The sequence below is a fragment of the Aristolochia californica genome, unplaced genomic scaffold (assembly GCF_029961685.1).
Source record: "Aristolochia californica isolate CCGP_79_NKW_82.1479 unplaced genomic scaffold, dmAriCali1.0.hap1 SCAF_15, whole genome shotgun sequence".
NCBI lineage: Eukaryota > Viridiplantae > Streptophyta > Magnoliopsida > Piperales > Aristolochiaceae > Aristolochia > Aristolochia californica.
Window position 1 is genome coordinate 19,303,115 of NW_027181826.1, and position 15,596 is coordinate 19,318,710.

General features: G+C 36.2%; 3 protein-coding genes across 4 annotated transcripts; 2 read left to right on the forward strand and 1 right to left on the reverse strand.

Annotated features, from left to right (window-relative positions):
- The first annotated feature begins 3,030 nt into the window (after window positions 1-3,030).
- On the forward strand, window positions 3,031-4,189 carry LOC137951197 (ABC transporter G family member STR2-like). The gene is made up of 2 exons (XM_068797783.1): window positions 3,031-3,080; window positions 3,211-4,189. Exons 1-2 carry the CDS (start codon window positions 3,031-3,033, stop codon window positions 4,187-4,189), a joined length of 1,029 nt encoding a protein of 342 aa, XP_068653884.1.
- A 1,127-nt stretch (window positions 4,190-5,316) lies between these two features.
- Window positions 5,317-8,162, reverse strand: LOC137952325 (protein BRICK 1-like). Its single transcript, XM_068799460.1, has 3 exons — window positions 7,756-8,162; window positions 7,436-7,620; window positions 5,317-5,559 (listed from the first exon to the last, which is right to left on the reverse strand). The coding sequence occupies exons 2-3, from the start codon at window positions 7,566-7,568 to the stop codon at window positions 5,438-5,440; spliced, it is 255 nt and encodes an 84-aa protein (XP_068655561.1). The 5' UTR covers window positions 7,569-7,620; window positions 7,756-8,162; the 3' UTR covers window positions 5,317-5,437.
- Window positions 8,163-10,640: 2,478 nt separating this feature from the next.
- LOC137952332 (uncharacterized) lies at window positions 10,641-14,764 on the forward strand. Of its 2 annotated transcripts, none has more exons than XM_068799470.1 (6): window positions 10,641-10,676; window positions 11,041-11,950; window positions 13,646-13,725; window positions 13,797-14,061; window positions 14,140-14,412; window positions 14,514-14,764. In XM_068799470.1, the coding sequence occupies exons 2-5, from the start codon at window positions 11,188-11,190 to the stop codon at window positions 14,406-14,408; spliced, it is 1,377 nt and encodes a 458-aa protein (XP_068655571.1). In that variant the 5' UTR covers window positions 10,641-10,676; window positions 11,041-11,187; the 3' UTR covers window positions 14,409-14,412; window positions 14,514-14,764. The 2 variants fall into 2 exon arrangements, with proteins under 2 accessions (XP_068655571.1, XP_068655572.1); XM_068799471.1 differs by having other exon boundaries at window positions 14,532-14,543.
- Window positions 14,765-15,596: the final 832 nt, after the last annotated feature.

Below are 15,596 nucleotides of genomic sequence, written 5' to 3' on the forward strand. Positions count from 1 at the left end.
GTGCATTATCGGATCGAAAAATCTTGATTTTGGCATTAAACTGCGTAGAAACAATGTTAAAAAAATGCGGTATCACAGAAATAACATTAGATTTAGTCTTCAATAGATAAATCCAAGTAAATAGTACAATCATCAAGAAGAGTTAAGAAAAAACGATGACCAGTATAAGAAACAGTTTGATATGGTCCCCAAATATCACAGTGCACAAGATCAAAAGGACATGTTGACAAATGATTATGGGATTGAAAAGATAGTCTACATTGTTTAGCAAAATGACAAATATAACAAGGATCTGATTTATGTAATCTAGTTACATCACAGTTTAACTGATCCTTCAAAAAATCAAAGTCTCTTGAAAGAAATGTGTCATAGCCTATAATGCCAAACATGGGCAGAAATATTGTTAACAAAAACATGAGAAACAAAATTCAAACTTTGAACACTGAAGACATAGAGATCTTGGATTTTGTCACCCTTGCCAATCGTCCTCTAGGTGGAGAGATCCTGGATAACAAAACAATCAGGAAGAAAACTTACTGTAAGGCTAGAGTTAGTAACTAAAGCACTAACAGAGATCAAGTTGAATTTTAATTGAGGTACAAACAATACGTCTTTAAGCATAAGGTGAGAAAGCAATTTAACATCACCAGCAAAGTGGACCAAAAGTTGAGAACTATTGGGCAAAGTAATTGTAGTGTGTGGGATAGCATGCAAGGAAACAAAAACATGAGTTTGCGAGCAAATATGTTGAGTGGACAATCCATGATTGAGGTGAAGAAATTAGAGAATTTAAAGTCATAGAAAAACAAATACCTGCCAAGTAGTTGGATGTAGAAGATGTCGAAGCAGTAGTGACCGTTGTTGAGCTACTCAGGTGTGTAGAAAGCATTGCATTAGCTGTTGATATTGAGTGGAGTCCAGATTCTGAACAAAACTTCCAACATAAGAAGAACCTTGGCTATCATCAGCAATAGAAACTTGATGAGCAACAACATGAGAATTTTGGTTGGTTTTGGGTGCGGGTCCAGGCAGATAGCACTATAATTTTGATTCCGAGAAGCATTGTAATTCGGATTCCGGGGGGCACTATAATTTGAATGGAATTTTTGAGAGGATTGTGTGCCAAATTTATTAATTTCTGTCTTCCCAGATTTAACCGTAAATGCCATTGTGTCAGTGGGAGTATGCAAACCCGAGGCATGAGTAGTCTTCCTTTGTTGTTCCTCTTGGACAACCAGAGAAAAAACACGATTAATAGGGGGCATCAGATCCATGAGGAGCAGCTGACCACAAATTTGGGAGAAAGAGTCATCAAGGCCCATTAAGAATGGCATGATATACTCCATATGGTGGTAATCATTAAGATTTTTAACACCACCACACGAGCATTTCCCACGAGCAATTAGGGCGGTAATTGTTTAGATCTTCCCAAATGGTTTTCAGCTTGGTGAAATAAGTGCTAACGGAATCCTTGTCTTGATGCAAGTTTATCAATTCTCGTTGAAGTTGAAAAATGCGCGGGTCGTTTTACTGTTGAAAACGATCCCGAAGGTCTAGCTAAATTTCTCGGGCAGAAGCAGCAAAAATAATACTCACAGAGATTTCCTTGGAAACCAAATTTAGGATCCAAGAGATGACCATATTATTATTCCTGGTCCAGGAGTTGAGCAAAATAGGATAAGTACTTTGAGGTTCAGGTATGGAATCATCGACAAAGCCCACTTTGTTCTTCACGGATAAGGCGATCAACATCGCACGACTCCAACTGATGTAATTTTCATCGATAATTAGCTGCGAGACAAGAACTTGCCCGGGGTTGTCCAAGTGGTGAATATAATAGGGATTCGATGGTTATTAAAAAACGGAACGAGACGAACTGGTACGAAGTCCAGAATCGGAAGCAGCCATCGATGAGTAAGTCTCCATGGAGCATTGGCCGAAGCAGACCACCAATGTAGCTCCAAAAAAAATTTCACCGAGAAATTAAAGTCTTGTACGCAATCGTAGAATCCAATCTACCTATTATACACAAGGCCCGATGTAGCATATGCAGTAAGTGTTGTGAGTTAGGTCATGCATGCACCAAATGAAGAACATATGGAAGCAGTCTATCGGATCTTGAGATACTTTAAGAGTGCTCCAGGAAAAGGTTTGTTATTCTCAAAAAATGGTATCTCTAATATTGAAGGATATACAGATTCTGATTGGGCAGGTGATCAGGCAACCAGAAGATCCACATCGGGTTACTTTACTTTTGTGAAAGGGAATCTTGTCACTTGAAAAAGCAAAAAACAGAAGGTAGTATCAAGATCAAGTGCTGAAGCTGAATTTCGAGGCATGGCTCATGGTGTATGCGAGTTGTTATGGATAAGGAATATATTGAGGGACTTAGGGATTAAATACGCCAAACCGATGAATCTCCACTAGATAACAAGGCAGCAATCGCAATTGCACAAAATTCGGTTCAACATGATCGCACTAAACGTGTTGAAGTTGATCGTCATTTCATCAAGGAGAACCTCAATGCAAAGATCGTACAATTCTCCTTTATTCAATCTAAGAGTCAACTAGTTGATATGCTCACGAAGGCAGTATCAGGGAAGGCATTTCATGGTATCAGAGCAGGTTGGTCACAAGTTGGGCATGACCAATATCTATGTACCAATTTGAGGGGGAATGTTTGCAAGCTTGTAATGAACTATTTGTAAATTGATTAACGTGATTGTAGGAAACGGATTGTTTCCTTGATCTTGTGATTTTATTCCTTGATTTTAGGATCTAAATTGATCCTAAAATCAGCATGTAATGTATTATAAATTGTCTCCTAAACAAAGAAGAATATATCATCGGAAAATCATTCTTTGAATTTTTTTTATTGTTATTGGTTTTTTTGTTTCACATGGTATCAGAGCAGGTTGGTCACGAGTTCGAATCCTGCCCGCTCTCCCCCCCCCCCCCCTGAATTTTTGTCCTTGTATGTTGGGACCCGAATTTTACACGGGTTGTTCCCGTGCGGGAGAGTGTTAAGATATGCCGGTCCTTGTAGAAGATCCTGTTGCACCTCTCACTGTGGCCTCGAGGTTTTAACACAACTGGTTTCAACAGTTAAGGTAACAGTTATCTTTTCAAGTTAATCAAATTAACTATAGAAACTAACTACTGAAATGGAGAATTAAGCTGCAGATAAAGATGTGATGGATGCTGGTGCAGTTCTCCTGGCTACTACGCTTATTCCAGCGAAATACTACCAGGCACCCCACACAGCAGCGATTACATTGTGAACGAAGATGACTACTTGACGCCGGCGGAGGTTTCGAACACCAACAACTTTCGCCGACACCTCGGGCCACAGTTCGCAAATTCTTTCTTTAGCGAGATATGGGTCCTTGTCCGCCGAAACTTCACCAACATCCGTCGAACGCCGGAGCTTTTCCAGTCCAGACTGGTCGTTCTCTCCTTCATGGGCTTCATTATGGCCACCATGTTCTTGAATTCGAAAGACGACCTGCAAGAGATCACCAATCGCCTCAGCTTCATCATCTTCACCGTCTGTGTTTTCTTCTTCTCATCCAACGACGCTGTCCCTGCTTTCATCGAAGAGCGATTCATCTTCATCAGAGAAACATCCCACAATGCATATCGTGCATCTTCGTATGCCGTCGCCAGCATGCTTACGTACCTTCCTTTTCTAGCTATCCAGGCTCTTCCATACGCTGTGATCGTCTGGAAGGCCTTGGAATTACGAGGTTCTTTCCTTTACTTCTTCATCGTTCTCTATGCTTCCCTTCTTTCAACCAATTCATTCGTGGTCTTCGTGAGCTCAGTCGTTCCCAATTACATCATGGGCTTCGCCACAGTCATCGCCTTCACTGCTCTCTTCTTCTTGTTCTGCGGCTTCTTCTTGAACCACCACGATATTCCCAAAGTCTGGAAATGGATGAACGTAATCTCCACCATGAAGTACCCATACCAGGGGATACTGATGAATCAATTTCAGAACAACCACAATTTCGGAGTGGATCCACTTGGAAATGCTTTGACGGGGGAAATAATTCTAAAGCAACTCTCGATTGATCTCCAGGAGTTTAAGAAGTGGGAGATGGTGTTCTGGATGTTGGGATGGGCTGTTCTATACAGGTTTCTGTTCTACCTGGTCATCCGCTGCGCGTCCAAGAACCAAAGAACGTGAAGATTTACAACGGTTATTACTCGGGGATTATCTCTGTTAAAAAATGGGAGAAGTAGGTCTTTTTATTATTTTAACTAGTTTCTATTTTCTTTTAGGTTTTTGTTCTGGCCGAATATTTTTTGAAAAAAAGGTGGGAGTTGTTCATGCGGAAAGAACATAACTGGCAGTGGGGAGTTGTCTACCCCACTGGAAACGGAGGAAAGCCCCTTCCCCCTCCATTTACAGAGAGGGAGAAGGAGAGGGAGAGGGGGAGGGGGAAGGCCCCTCTACCCTTCCTACTAGCTCACTTGGCACAGGAAAGCAAGCTGGGGAGGTTTCCCCTTCCCATCTCTCAATGCAGATGCTCACTTTCATCCCGCAGAAAACAAGAGGAAGAAGAGAAAATGATACCTTCTTTAACACTTAATAAAGGAGGTGGAGGAGACCTGCCTTCCATTCGCCATTTCCCCACAAAAAAACAAAGGAAAATGATACCTTCTACTGCCCCCTTATGTAATTCCCAATATATTTCTTCATATGAAGACTAATTTTCCATTTTTATTTCATAGGAAGAGGTTGGGTTCCTAGCAGAAACTAAAATAAGAAAAAGGAAGAGGTTAAAGATGGGAGGAAACCTCCCTTCCGCATGTTAACACAGCATGCAGGTATTTGATTTACATTTTGTGCAGGTGATTCATTTTTGCACATCTTGGTAGATAATTTATATTTGAATGTCTTATTGGATATGTGATGCATGTCTTTGAAATCTGTATGTCCCTGTACAAAATTTCATATAGAAGCTGAAATTCTAAAATTAGGCTACTCTATGAAATAGTTATTTGCAACATAACAAGAAAGGGAATGAGAAAAAAACAGGTGTGATAACAACTAAGAGAGATGCAAAGCAAAGAGAGTGAGAAGAGGGATTCTTAAGGATAAGGATATGAGAAAAGGAAAAATAATAAAAAAATTAACCATGTTCTCTCTATTTTTAATCTTAAGAACGGCTCAAATGTCTTTCATGTAAAGTCTTCAAATTAAAATACTCCAAAAGAGGAATTAAATTTCAAAGAACCTAAAATACTCTGCTATAGTTCGAGCAACGATCATATCATGGATCAAAGACTCAAATATTTAAGCTAGTGATTTATCAATATTCTGCCCAGAAGTTGGATGAAAGTAATCTTCCATGAACTATTTGCATTAAGAAACCAGTTTGACTAGATACACATTTAGAGTATTCTACAAAAGTATGAAAATGAAGAAACATCAACTAAAAAGAGAAGGATTTGCCGATGCTGTGCTCACTTGCATCTCAAGCAGCTCAAGCCGATGCTCCAAGATATCAAGTTTTTCGTTGAGTGAAGCAAATTTACTCTTTGTTGTTGCCTCTGAATGACCAAAGAAAACTTCATGAGGAGAAGAAGATAAGAAAACGAGGGTATTTCTTAAGAATTTGAAATCACTAAAATTATGAGAAGAAATTTACTCTGGATAAACTTTACAGTCACAGGATTCATCTTGTTCCAAGAGACTCTTTCTATTTTTATTATTTTTATCATGCTGGTTACACAGACACATAATACACCCCATATTGATATAAAATGCAGTCCCCCTCCCGTCCCCGATCCAAGAAAAAGAAGAAGAAAAAAGAAAATGTAGCAATGAGCCATAATCCACAATTGCAACAGTCAAACTAATGAGGTAGATGTAGCACAAATAAATTGTCAAATACATATGTTTCAATTTTTTGTGTCTACATCTTCAAATTTAACTGCGCCCAAAAAAGGAAAAATTAGTAGCACGTCACAATTATCAATATTAGCAAGAAACTTAAACCCTAAATTTTAATAAACCCTAGGAAGCTTCCAGACATCCAGAAAAATACATTGTCAAGATGGTCCTTACACGCCTGTTGTACCCCATATACCTTCTCTCTCAATGATTTCTCTTCTCACTGTGGTAAAGAAAAGATGGTCTACACAAAATGGTGAAAGAGACTCTCCGAAGAAATCCCTCTTATAAAAAAGTAAAATTACAGCAAAGCTCTATAGAATCCATACTTACGAGTTGGTCCACTTTGAGAGATAAAAAGAAAATTAGAAAGGTCTACTGTCCTTGATTCAGCATATCCAGATAGTTTCCTTATTTTGGTTGTTTTTGTTTCAAGTGACATAATTTCCAGATTTGCAACTTTCCCAGCAGATCATTTACAAAGTTGAGAGAAAAAGTTTCAAGCCGAGGAATTATAGAAATTAATTCAACATAGTTTATTGAGAAAACTAGGCAGGGCTGGGCGCCAAGCTACACCTCCCAAAGAATGACTTGGCAAGAAAGGCAGAAATTGAAGAAGACAGTATATGTCAACTGAACAATCAGAGAACCTCTCTGCCAAACATTTCCGAGGAAAAATACATCACCTAAGTACTTCCCTTCTCCAAGCAAGAGATACTACAAGAAAAGTTATGAGAGTACCTAATTCTGTGAGTCAGGGGAAACTAGAAATAGAGGCAGACATAATATAAAGCAACCTTCATGTGCTTTTTCATTTAGAAGCTTGCAAAGCAGCTCTAGATGCCAATCCTAATTGGCCTTAATTAGTGGCATAAAATAAAGTAAACATTCAATATTTAAAATAAAATTTCAACCAAAATTTATTTTGAAATAGTACATATCTATCTACACACATTTATATATTTATATATATATATACTTGGTATTCTCTAGCAGTGCCTGCCACTTCTTTTCTTTACTCTTATAAAGGCATTATAGGGTGGAAGGAAAGCAGATAATCAGGATGACAGTCCCAAAAGACATGGTACAAAAATAATACCAAATAAACACATAAGCTGAATATAATTACATGTTTCCAATAGTTTGCTTTGATAAGATCTCAACAAGTAGCTAGATGAATAATGACAGATCTAATCTTTAAATGAAAATTCGGCATATACTTGAATCTTCCTACATAAAATATATTACAAACTCTTGTTTAAAATAAAAGAACAACAAGTTGATGAGAGTCTTATACTCATGTCCTAGCATGTATAGCATAAACATGAATCAGCCTTTCCAGATTTTCATGCAAATATCAAATCCTGATTACAAGAATTTTTAACCCAAAGCATCACCTTCATAATCTTGACTGCAAACAGAATCTAAAACCAAGAGCAGGTGAGCATAGATGAAAGGATCACTCAAAAACCTGAAAAAAGAGGACAAACCAAGAACATTGAAAAATGGAGAGAATTAGAGGCCAGTTCGCACCAAATTGGATGAGGAACTCGAAGAGACGTCGAACATTGAGCGAAATGTATGAAGTGAATTCCCGATTCTCCCAATCAGCCTGCACAGCAATCCCGACGTTGACTGCGTTCGTTATCCCTCCCGCTCTCGCCATTACTCGCTCTCAATCCGTCCAAATACGAAACGCCAAAAACATTTCAAACCCTCTATACGACCGAGATCTCAGTCAGGATCAGAAAAGAAACACAAAAAGGACACAAACAAACAAACGAATGCAAACCCTAATAACACTACAATAAAACCCGCAAAGGCGAGTTTCACTGTGAGACTTTACATCGTACCTTCTGACCCCAATTGTTCGCAAGCTTTCATTCACGAACAAAAAGCATAAAACGATTTGTTTCTGCGCGTGAAAACATGACAGGTGTGAAGTAAAGAATTAAAGAGGACGAAAGATAGTGGGAGATTTGTCGGATTTTGCGCCTAAGAAACAAAAGAAGAATAGAAATGGAATAGGAGAAAAAAGGGGTTGTGAATGGGGATTGTCGTTTGTTGCGGAGAGGAAATCTAAGCTTTCAAGGCAAGCGGTCTTCAAGTTGTGAGCCGACAGGGATCGCTTTTTCTCCTCGTCCCCCAAGCTTAATAGTGGAAACGGCTAATGACACTGACACCAGCGGAGTAGACTACAGTAACTGAAAAAACTAATCAGCGATTCGCATGTGATGATGCCGATAGCGCTTTGACGTCAATTATGGGGATTTTCCTGCAGCACAGAATGAGCAGAAATGAAAATATCAAACTCTGTAAAATTGAACCAAGTATAATATGAATGATGTTATTTTATTTTGTTTATAAAATTTAAAAATACAAAGCACAATGGTTTATCCCGACAACAATGTCTCCTTACAAACACGAATAGTACCTTATAAGTCGAATCTTGTTATAATTTGATTATAATAATTCTTTATTTATAATAGAGGAAACAAATAGAATCTAAATACAACTAAATTATCCTTATCTCACGTACACCCAAAGTTAAATGTTAAGAGATAAGTCCTAAAACAATTGAACGAGTAAATATAAATAGAAGACTAAAATAACTAAAACATTTTTAACTGAAACTTTTTTATGAGACCTCCTCTTATGAGATTCCTGTAAGACTCCAATATGTTAATTTTGGCTCTGTGAGAGTTATGTAAAACTCTTCCATATATGCTCTTTAATACTCTCCTTCAAGATGTAGTTTATAACTTCATCTTGCAACGGAAAAAAAACAAAATTTTTGGTCTTCAATCTTCATTGGCTAAAACTTTTTCACAAACATTAAATCTTCATCATTTGTTCTTCTCCTTTTTTTTAATATTCTGGTAACATAAAAATTACCACAATATGTGGAACAAAATACATATTTTTTGTATTTCTTCTTTTACTTATTTCCCTCAAGTTGGAGATAAAAAAGACATATATACCCAACTTGGAAAAAATACAACGTGGGAGAAAAAAATCACTCCTAGCCATATGACAAAACTTCATACACTAATCAAAATGATCATAGTTTGAAACACACTTCGCTTAATTTTAAAGGTGGAAGAACTACCCAACTTTAGATCTCGACAAAGAGACTACTCACTTTTTAAGGTAGCTCAAACACAAATCACCTGTTGGGTGAAGAATAAAAGACTTACTCAAACTTGATGTTGGGCACACTCCTATATTTTTTAGGTAGTGGGTCTAAATATTGCTTTGAAGTGATGAAAACACAAGATGATACATTGAAGAAATACTAGAGGAAAACAACTTTCAACTAGAAGGAGCCGACTATGCAATACTCATACTTCCAAATGAATCTAAAATGTGACTTTTTTTTTTTTTTTTTTGAAAAACTTGGGGAGATTATAATGGTAGAACTGAATCAAATTAACAAATTTGACTAAGTATGTCTTTTGGGGGGTAACCAAGTTTGACTCAAAATGGAGATAAAAAAATATTTCCTCTATGAACATGATGATTGAAAAAACCTTAAAAAATTTCCAATAAGAAATTTTTGACATGGAACATAATAATGAAGACTTTCTAAAAATAGATTTCTCATCTAAGTCAAATACTTTTTAACACCACTTACCAATTTGGACTTCCAATGTAGATATCTCTCTTTAGAAAGATATGATTGAGAAACAGTTTCTTCAAATAGAAAGTAGCCACACATACCTTTCTTTTGAGATATAATTCTTAATATAAATTTTCATTCATGTTAGTACAAATTGTTCAGAAAGTTGAGGTTTTTTGCTTATACTAAAAAAATTTATGTTGTTTGACCTTTGTTGCTTCAAATATTGGTTTCTCTCTGTAAGAAAATTTGATTTCAAAACTTATATCTGAGTTGGAAACTAAACTCAAAGATATTTCCAACGGTATATAATTTTCTATATAAAAGATATGTGTAAGAGAGTAAAAAACCAATAAAAAAGGAATTGGGAAAGAAAACTAAAGGGAAAATGAGAAACTTTTTTTTTTCTTCCTCAACGAATTTGAGCAAAAAGGAAGAAACTTAAATACTCAACTCATGCCCTGAAGCTATATTTATAGTTGTGAGAAAATATTTACAATAACTATAATGCCCTTAGGAGTTAGGACTACATATTTTAAAAAGAAAATAACATAATTATAATTCTATGTCATCTCTATGAAAAATTTTCTTATTTATTAGTGATACCACTCCTATACACGTGGGTGTCTTTTAACATCTATTAAATGGAGTTGCCAAATATAAAAAGAACGTGATAGGATATTGGGCAACCCGCTATTTGCCCTTCATTCTTAGAATGCATGGATTAAGAAGGTAGAAGATAATTTCGACCCTTTTTCTCTTTCTAATTCCTTTTTTTTTGGAAAATCATCTTTGTTTTTAACTTTTTAATTTGATTTTGGAAAATATTATTTCCAATGTTGCACGGGAATTATAAAGCAGTTTGCTGAGGTTTTAGTTTTCAGAGTAAGAGCAGTTTTTCAATTACAAAAAATCGTCGTGGATGGAAATTGCAATTGAATTGGGTCCGCGAAAATTAGATTTGTCAAAATTTAAAATATGTTTTCGTCTTTGGAAGCAACACGTTCCTCATCAAGAATGCAGGACGACTCCTGTTCAAATTATGAGTTTGTCTGTTGACATATTCTCTTATCGTACACGGCCTGCATGGGTTCAATATATATCCTTATCGATTTGGAGGAAGTCTTTTCTGGATCTTTCTTATGGTTTCACGAGGTACGAGCTTGATTCGTGCTCATTAATCGTCTTCGCCAGTGGTTTTCTTTTCCTTGTATAAATTTATATGATCGATTTTGGTGGTTGGTGGATTTGGATGGAAGTCCAGAAGTTCTGTTCCTAAATTTAGGTATATTAAGTGTCGCACCTTGTTCTTCTCTGCGACTTGCTGCACGATGAACTATCTTTCTGTTGAATTTCGATCAGTGCAATAAATTTGGACTCTTTAGATGGACAACTGTTCCAACCCTTTTTTATAGATTTACGTTCATGTTATATGTGAGAGATGCTCTCTGTTTGTTTTAGTTTGCTTTGGGTTGTTCATTCCGTCGGAGAATGTTGAATTGTTTTTAATTGTTTTCAGGAATTGGAACAGGGGGCTGTACTTAAAGTTTCTTGAAGAAATCTCATATTGAGATAAGTTGAATTGATTGTATTCTATTCTTCCTGTGCGGGTAGTTATTTGGGGTTTTGAACTATCCGTGAGTAACTCTTCCTGATCTTCCAAATAATGGAACTTGCTCGGGAAGAAACAAGTGGTGGGCCAGAGGAAAACGATAGGGAAGTTGAGGAAAATGTCAGACCGACCTTGGTCAAAGAGTTGCATCAATCTCGAACACATTATCCTGGAGCTGTTAGAAAGAAGGCTTATCGGTTTGATGGGGAGGGTAATTACTTCACGAAGGAGTGGGATCTTGCAGAAGGCTCAGGCAAGGAATTCTGTTGGTACCATGTAGAACTTCCTAGGGGAAACCAGAGGCATGCATTAGCTGCACAGTACCTTATTGATGTTCTCTGTCCTCCTCTTAAGCTCCAAGATATTCTTACACTCGTTAGCAATGGACCATTTTGTGGGCATGTTGATGGAGCCCTTGTTTTCCGTGTGAACTCTCCAGGTCCTGCATCAAACAAGTTCACTATCAGGCTGGCAGCAAGAGTTACTGAGAATTCAGTTATTACTGTCTCGCTGGGTCGAGTTCCCAGATTAGGTTTTTCTCCAACTGGGCAATCACTCCTCTCAGAGATTCCTAGTGTTGAGAGCCCAAATTTTGTTAGTGAAAATACAACAGCAGATTCTAGTGGAATTGTAATAGGAGAGCATGTTCTTGAGTTTTTGTTGACAATGAATCACTCAGAGGAATGTGATAACCCTGTGCCAAAAAATGTTTCAAATCTCATCATTCACATCTTGGATACACACATGGATCACCTTCAGGATATTGCTGTCAACCTTGAGATGGAATTGGATTCTATAGAGCCGGAATTGGATAAAGGTAAGTTGTTAATAGATGAAGCTTATTTCAAATTAACCTTCTCCATGTCTATTTCTATACCTTTCTAAACTGAGATCATTGGTATCTATCTATCTTTCTCCCACTTGTACGTTGCATTAAATTCATATTAGGTAAGGCTTCACTCTGGGCAATTGTTTCCTGATACTGATTTCATTGAGAGGGATACCTGATATTAACTTCTAATGTTCATGAGTTTTATGTTGACGCTTTGGCACTCAGGTTTCACATGTTGATATGTTACTTGTGTTGTTCAAAATATTCTACTATTGGATGATCTGTACTGATTATTGTTCAATATTATGAAGTAGGGCAGAGTAGTCTGTTTCTGCCAACCCATTCAAAGAAATAACAGTTGCAATATGGATGCCCATACCTTACTAGTAACAAGGCAGATATTGCCAGTCAAATCCCTCATTACCTCTCCACTGCCAGTTAGCCAGGATTACCCCTCTAGCTGCCATCTTGCTATAATTATATACATTATTAAATGGTTAATTTCTTCTTCAGATTAGCTTCTGCCGCAATTTTTATGATCTGTTTGAAATCTCTCTCTTTCTCAATAATTGATGCATCAGAAAGAGAGAGATTTCAAACAGATCATAAAAATGGTTAATTAATTTCTAGGACCTGTGTTGCTGCTCGTACTTCTTTCAGATATCTGCCTCATCAACTAAATTTCACTATCTTGTGATTACTCCCTATACTAACTGTTTTCTTTTTTCAACACAATGTTCTTGGTGGCGGGTAAGAAGTCCCATAATTCTGTGATTGTGCTTCTGGTCTACATCTTAGGCAAGTTTTTGAGAGTGAAAGTTTTTATGGAAGAATGGTTTTAAATTGGAAAAATCAAGTGATTATTAGTGAGGAAGAGATGTACTAACTTTGACAAGTCATTATGGGAAGAAATGACTCAACTTTAGCATAGTACCAGAGTCTGTCCAGGCTTGTGTATTTCTATTTTTGACCCCATGTGTGTATTTTCTATATGGCCTTTGTGTAGCACTCATCTTGAGGCCATCTTGTTTTTTTGGCTTGGATATGAGGGGGACGCTCGGTGAGTAAAAAGTCCCACTATGGTTGTACTTAGTTTGAAAATCTTACGACAATGGGAGATACCTCCTAGCTTCAATTAGTCATTTTGGAAGAACAAGACCATCCAGTTTGTGGGCATTGTTTCGGCACTGAAAATAACAATTATTGTCTTTAGTTCTAAAACTGAGCAAATCTTTTCCTGCTCTGTTGGGCTAACCATTGTCCCAGATTGTTAGTGAAAGATCAGAGTCTCCTTTTCATTAGTAATCATTTGAATCAATCAACTGTTCATTTAAGTTTTCAAAGTAATGGTTTATTATTACTTTTCATGAAATATGCGGCAAGTCTTCTAAATATTCTTTCTTAATAATTGCAAGAATTGTTGACTGTATGATATCCACCATTGTGGCATAAGCTTGATATAAGCAATATATTTGAGGAACATTCTATTATGAAATCCACAGCTCTATGCTCTGAATATTTTGGTTATACAGGAAGTAGCTACCGCATAAGATATTTTGTACTGCGTCGGTTTCTTATATGCAACTGCATAAAACTAAATATCAAATAGAACCTGTTCACTCATTAGTCATTTCACTGTCATTAGCGTTTGTTTCATTTATATCTCTTTTTTAATTATAGGTGGTTTTGCCCTAAAGAAACAAATGCTTGATGACAGGAGATTCCCCAAAATGCACCTTGTTTTGCAGCGCTTATTGCAGGTATATCTGATTGTTGTACAGCTTCACTCCTTTCTGCATATAGTGTAAGTACTTCATTATGTGCTTTCCAGGTAGTTGCTCATGGTGAACAAGTTTTCCCCCGTGTAAAAGAAAAATGTGCCAGCAAAAGCTGGCTGATGAGTGAAGACATTTCCTCTCTGGAGGAGCTAACAAGCCGTCTCAGGAGACTAAAAGAGAATTTAGGATTTATCGTCAACAGGGTTACAGCAATTCAGGCTGGTCTTGACAGTTGGCAGTCTGAACAGATTAACAAGAAACTGTACTATATTTCCTTCCTGTCAATCATCTTTCTTCCGTTATCTATCATCACCGGAGGTATGTTTTTGTTTCGTTGTTGCATTTGATTTTGGATTGATCTGGGTTTAATGGTTTGCGTTCATTGTTCTTAAACAGTTTTTGGGATGAATGTCGGAGGAGTTCCATGGACCGGTCAGAAAGACCCCTTGTTACAAGACGGTTTTCGAAGTGTTATGTTGATTTGTCTTGCAACTTTGCTTCTACTATTGCTATGCTTTGCTTTCCCATCTCTCTATGCAAGAATTGTCTCATGGAAAAGAAGGAGAACAATGAGAAGGAGCTTCTCTCTGAATAGGATGTCTTTTCTAAGACGAACTGTTCTTGGGGGTCGATTTCATGGAGATAGTGGTTACCTACGTCTTTGAAAAGGTATCATAGTTGACTTCATTAAGGTTTAGATGATACTTGTTTATATTTTATGTTTCTACAAGATATGGTTTTAGAATTGGTATTATTTTCTTTTCTTGAAGGGATGAAATGATAAACAGGGGTATCTAAACTCTCCTGAATTGGAAGGTGGTTATTTAGTAGACACAAAAAAGCGCTTTTGGACGTCTCACAAACTCACGTCTCAGTAGATTCCGCTGGATGTACAGATGGGGAAGCAAACAGAGAATAGACTTATTTAGAATTCGAGGGCCTTGAGCAGAATCGAAACTCATTTTTTTAGTTGAGGCCTTTTAAAAGATTTCGATTTTCTTGTATTTGTTTCATTCTTTTCTTGTTGTGATATCGGGAGCAATTGTGTTTGTTCCTTTCCTTTTGTAATCTTTTTCATTCATTTCTGTTTCTGGTGCGGATTAAGGAAAAAATTACATATTCTTTGTCACAGCAAATTGATTATTACTGTACAATACACTGATTTTATCAAGCTGTCACGTAATGATTTAAAAAAAGAAAGGTTTCTCACTTTACAAGTGACATGCCATTTATCTCTTTTGGGTATATAGCCTTGTAAAACCTGAATCTGGGGTTAGTCCGGGGGGTTAGTTCATAATGAACTTGAAATGAAGTGAAGATTTAAATTTATTTTTAAATGAATTGATTCAACTTCAACTCATCCTTGGGAGTTAGTATAGACGAGTTCAAGTGCACTAGAAAACAAATTCTAGTGTTAGTGCCCCAAAATGAAAAATATAATATAAACAAGAGAATGAATAACTTTTTGTAATATGCTTAAATAGAATATATGCCTAAAAAGATAATTAACTAAAATAAGTATAGTTACTATACTTATAAGTGATTTAATGTGTAGTATTAAAATATATAAATAAACTAATTAATGAAAGATTATGTTATATTACTTAATGATTACAATTTATTATAAATTAATATATTAATTACGTGTGATTAGAATAAATTATAAAAAATTAAATAAAAGTAAAAAATAACATAAGCAAATATAATAAAGAAATATATTATTTTTTAATAACATAAGATATATTTTAATATTAAAAAACTAATTTAATACAATAATAAAAAAATTAATATATTAAATAAATAAATATTTTATTTTATCAATAATATAATATATATTTTTACGTATTATTAAT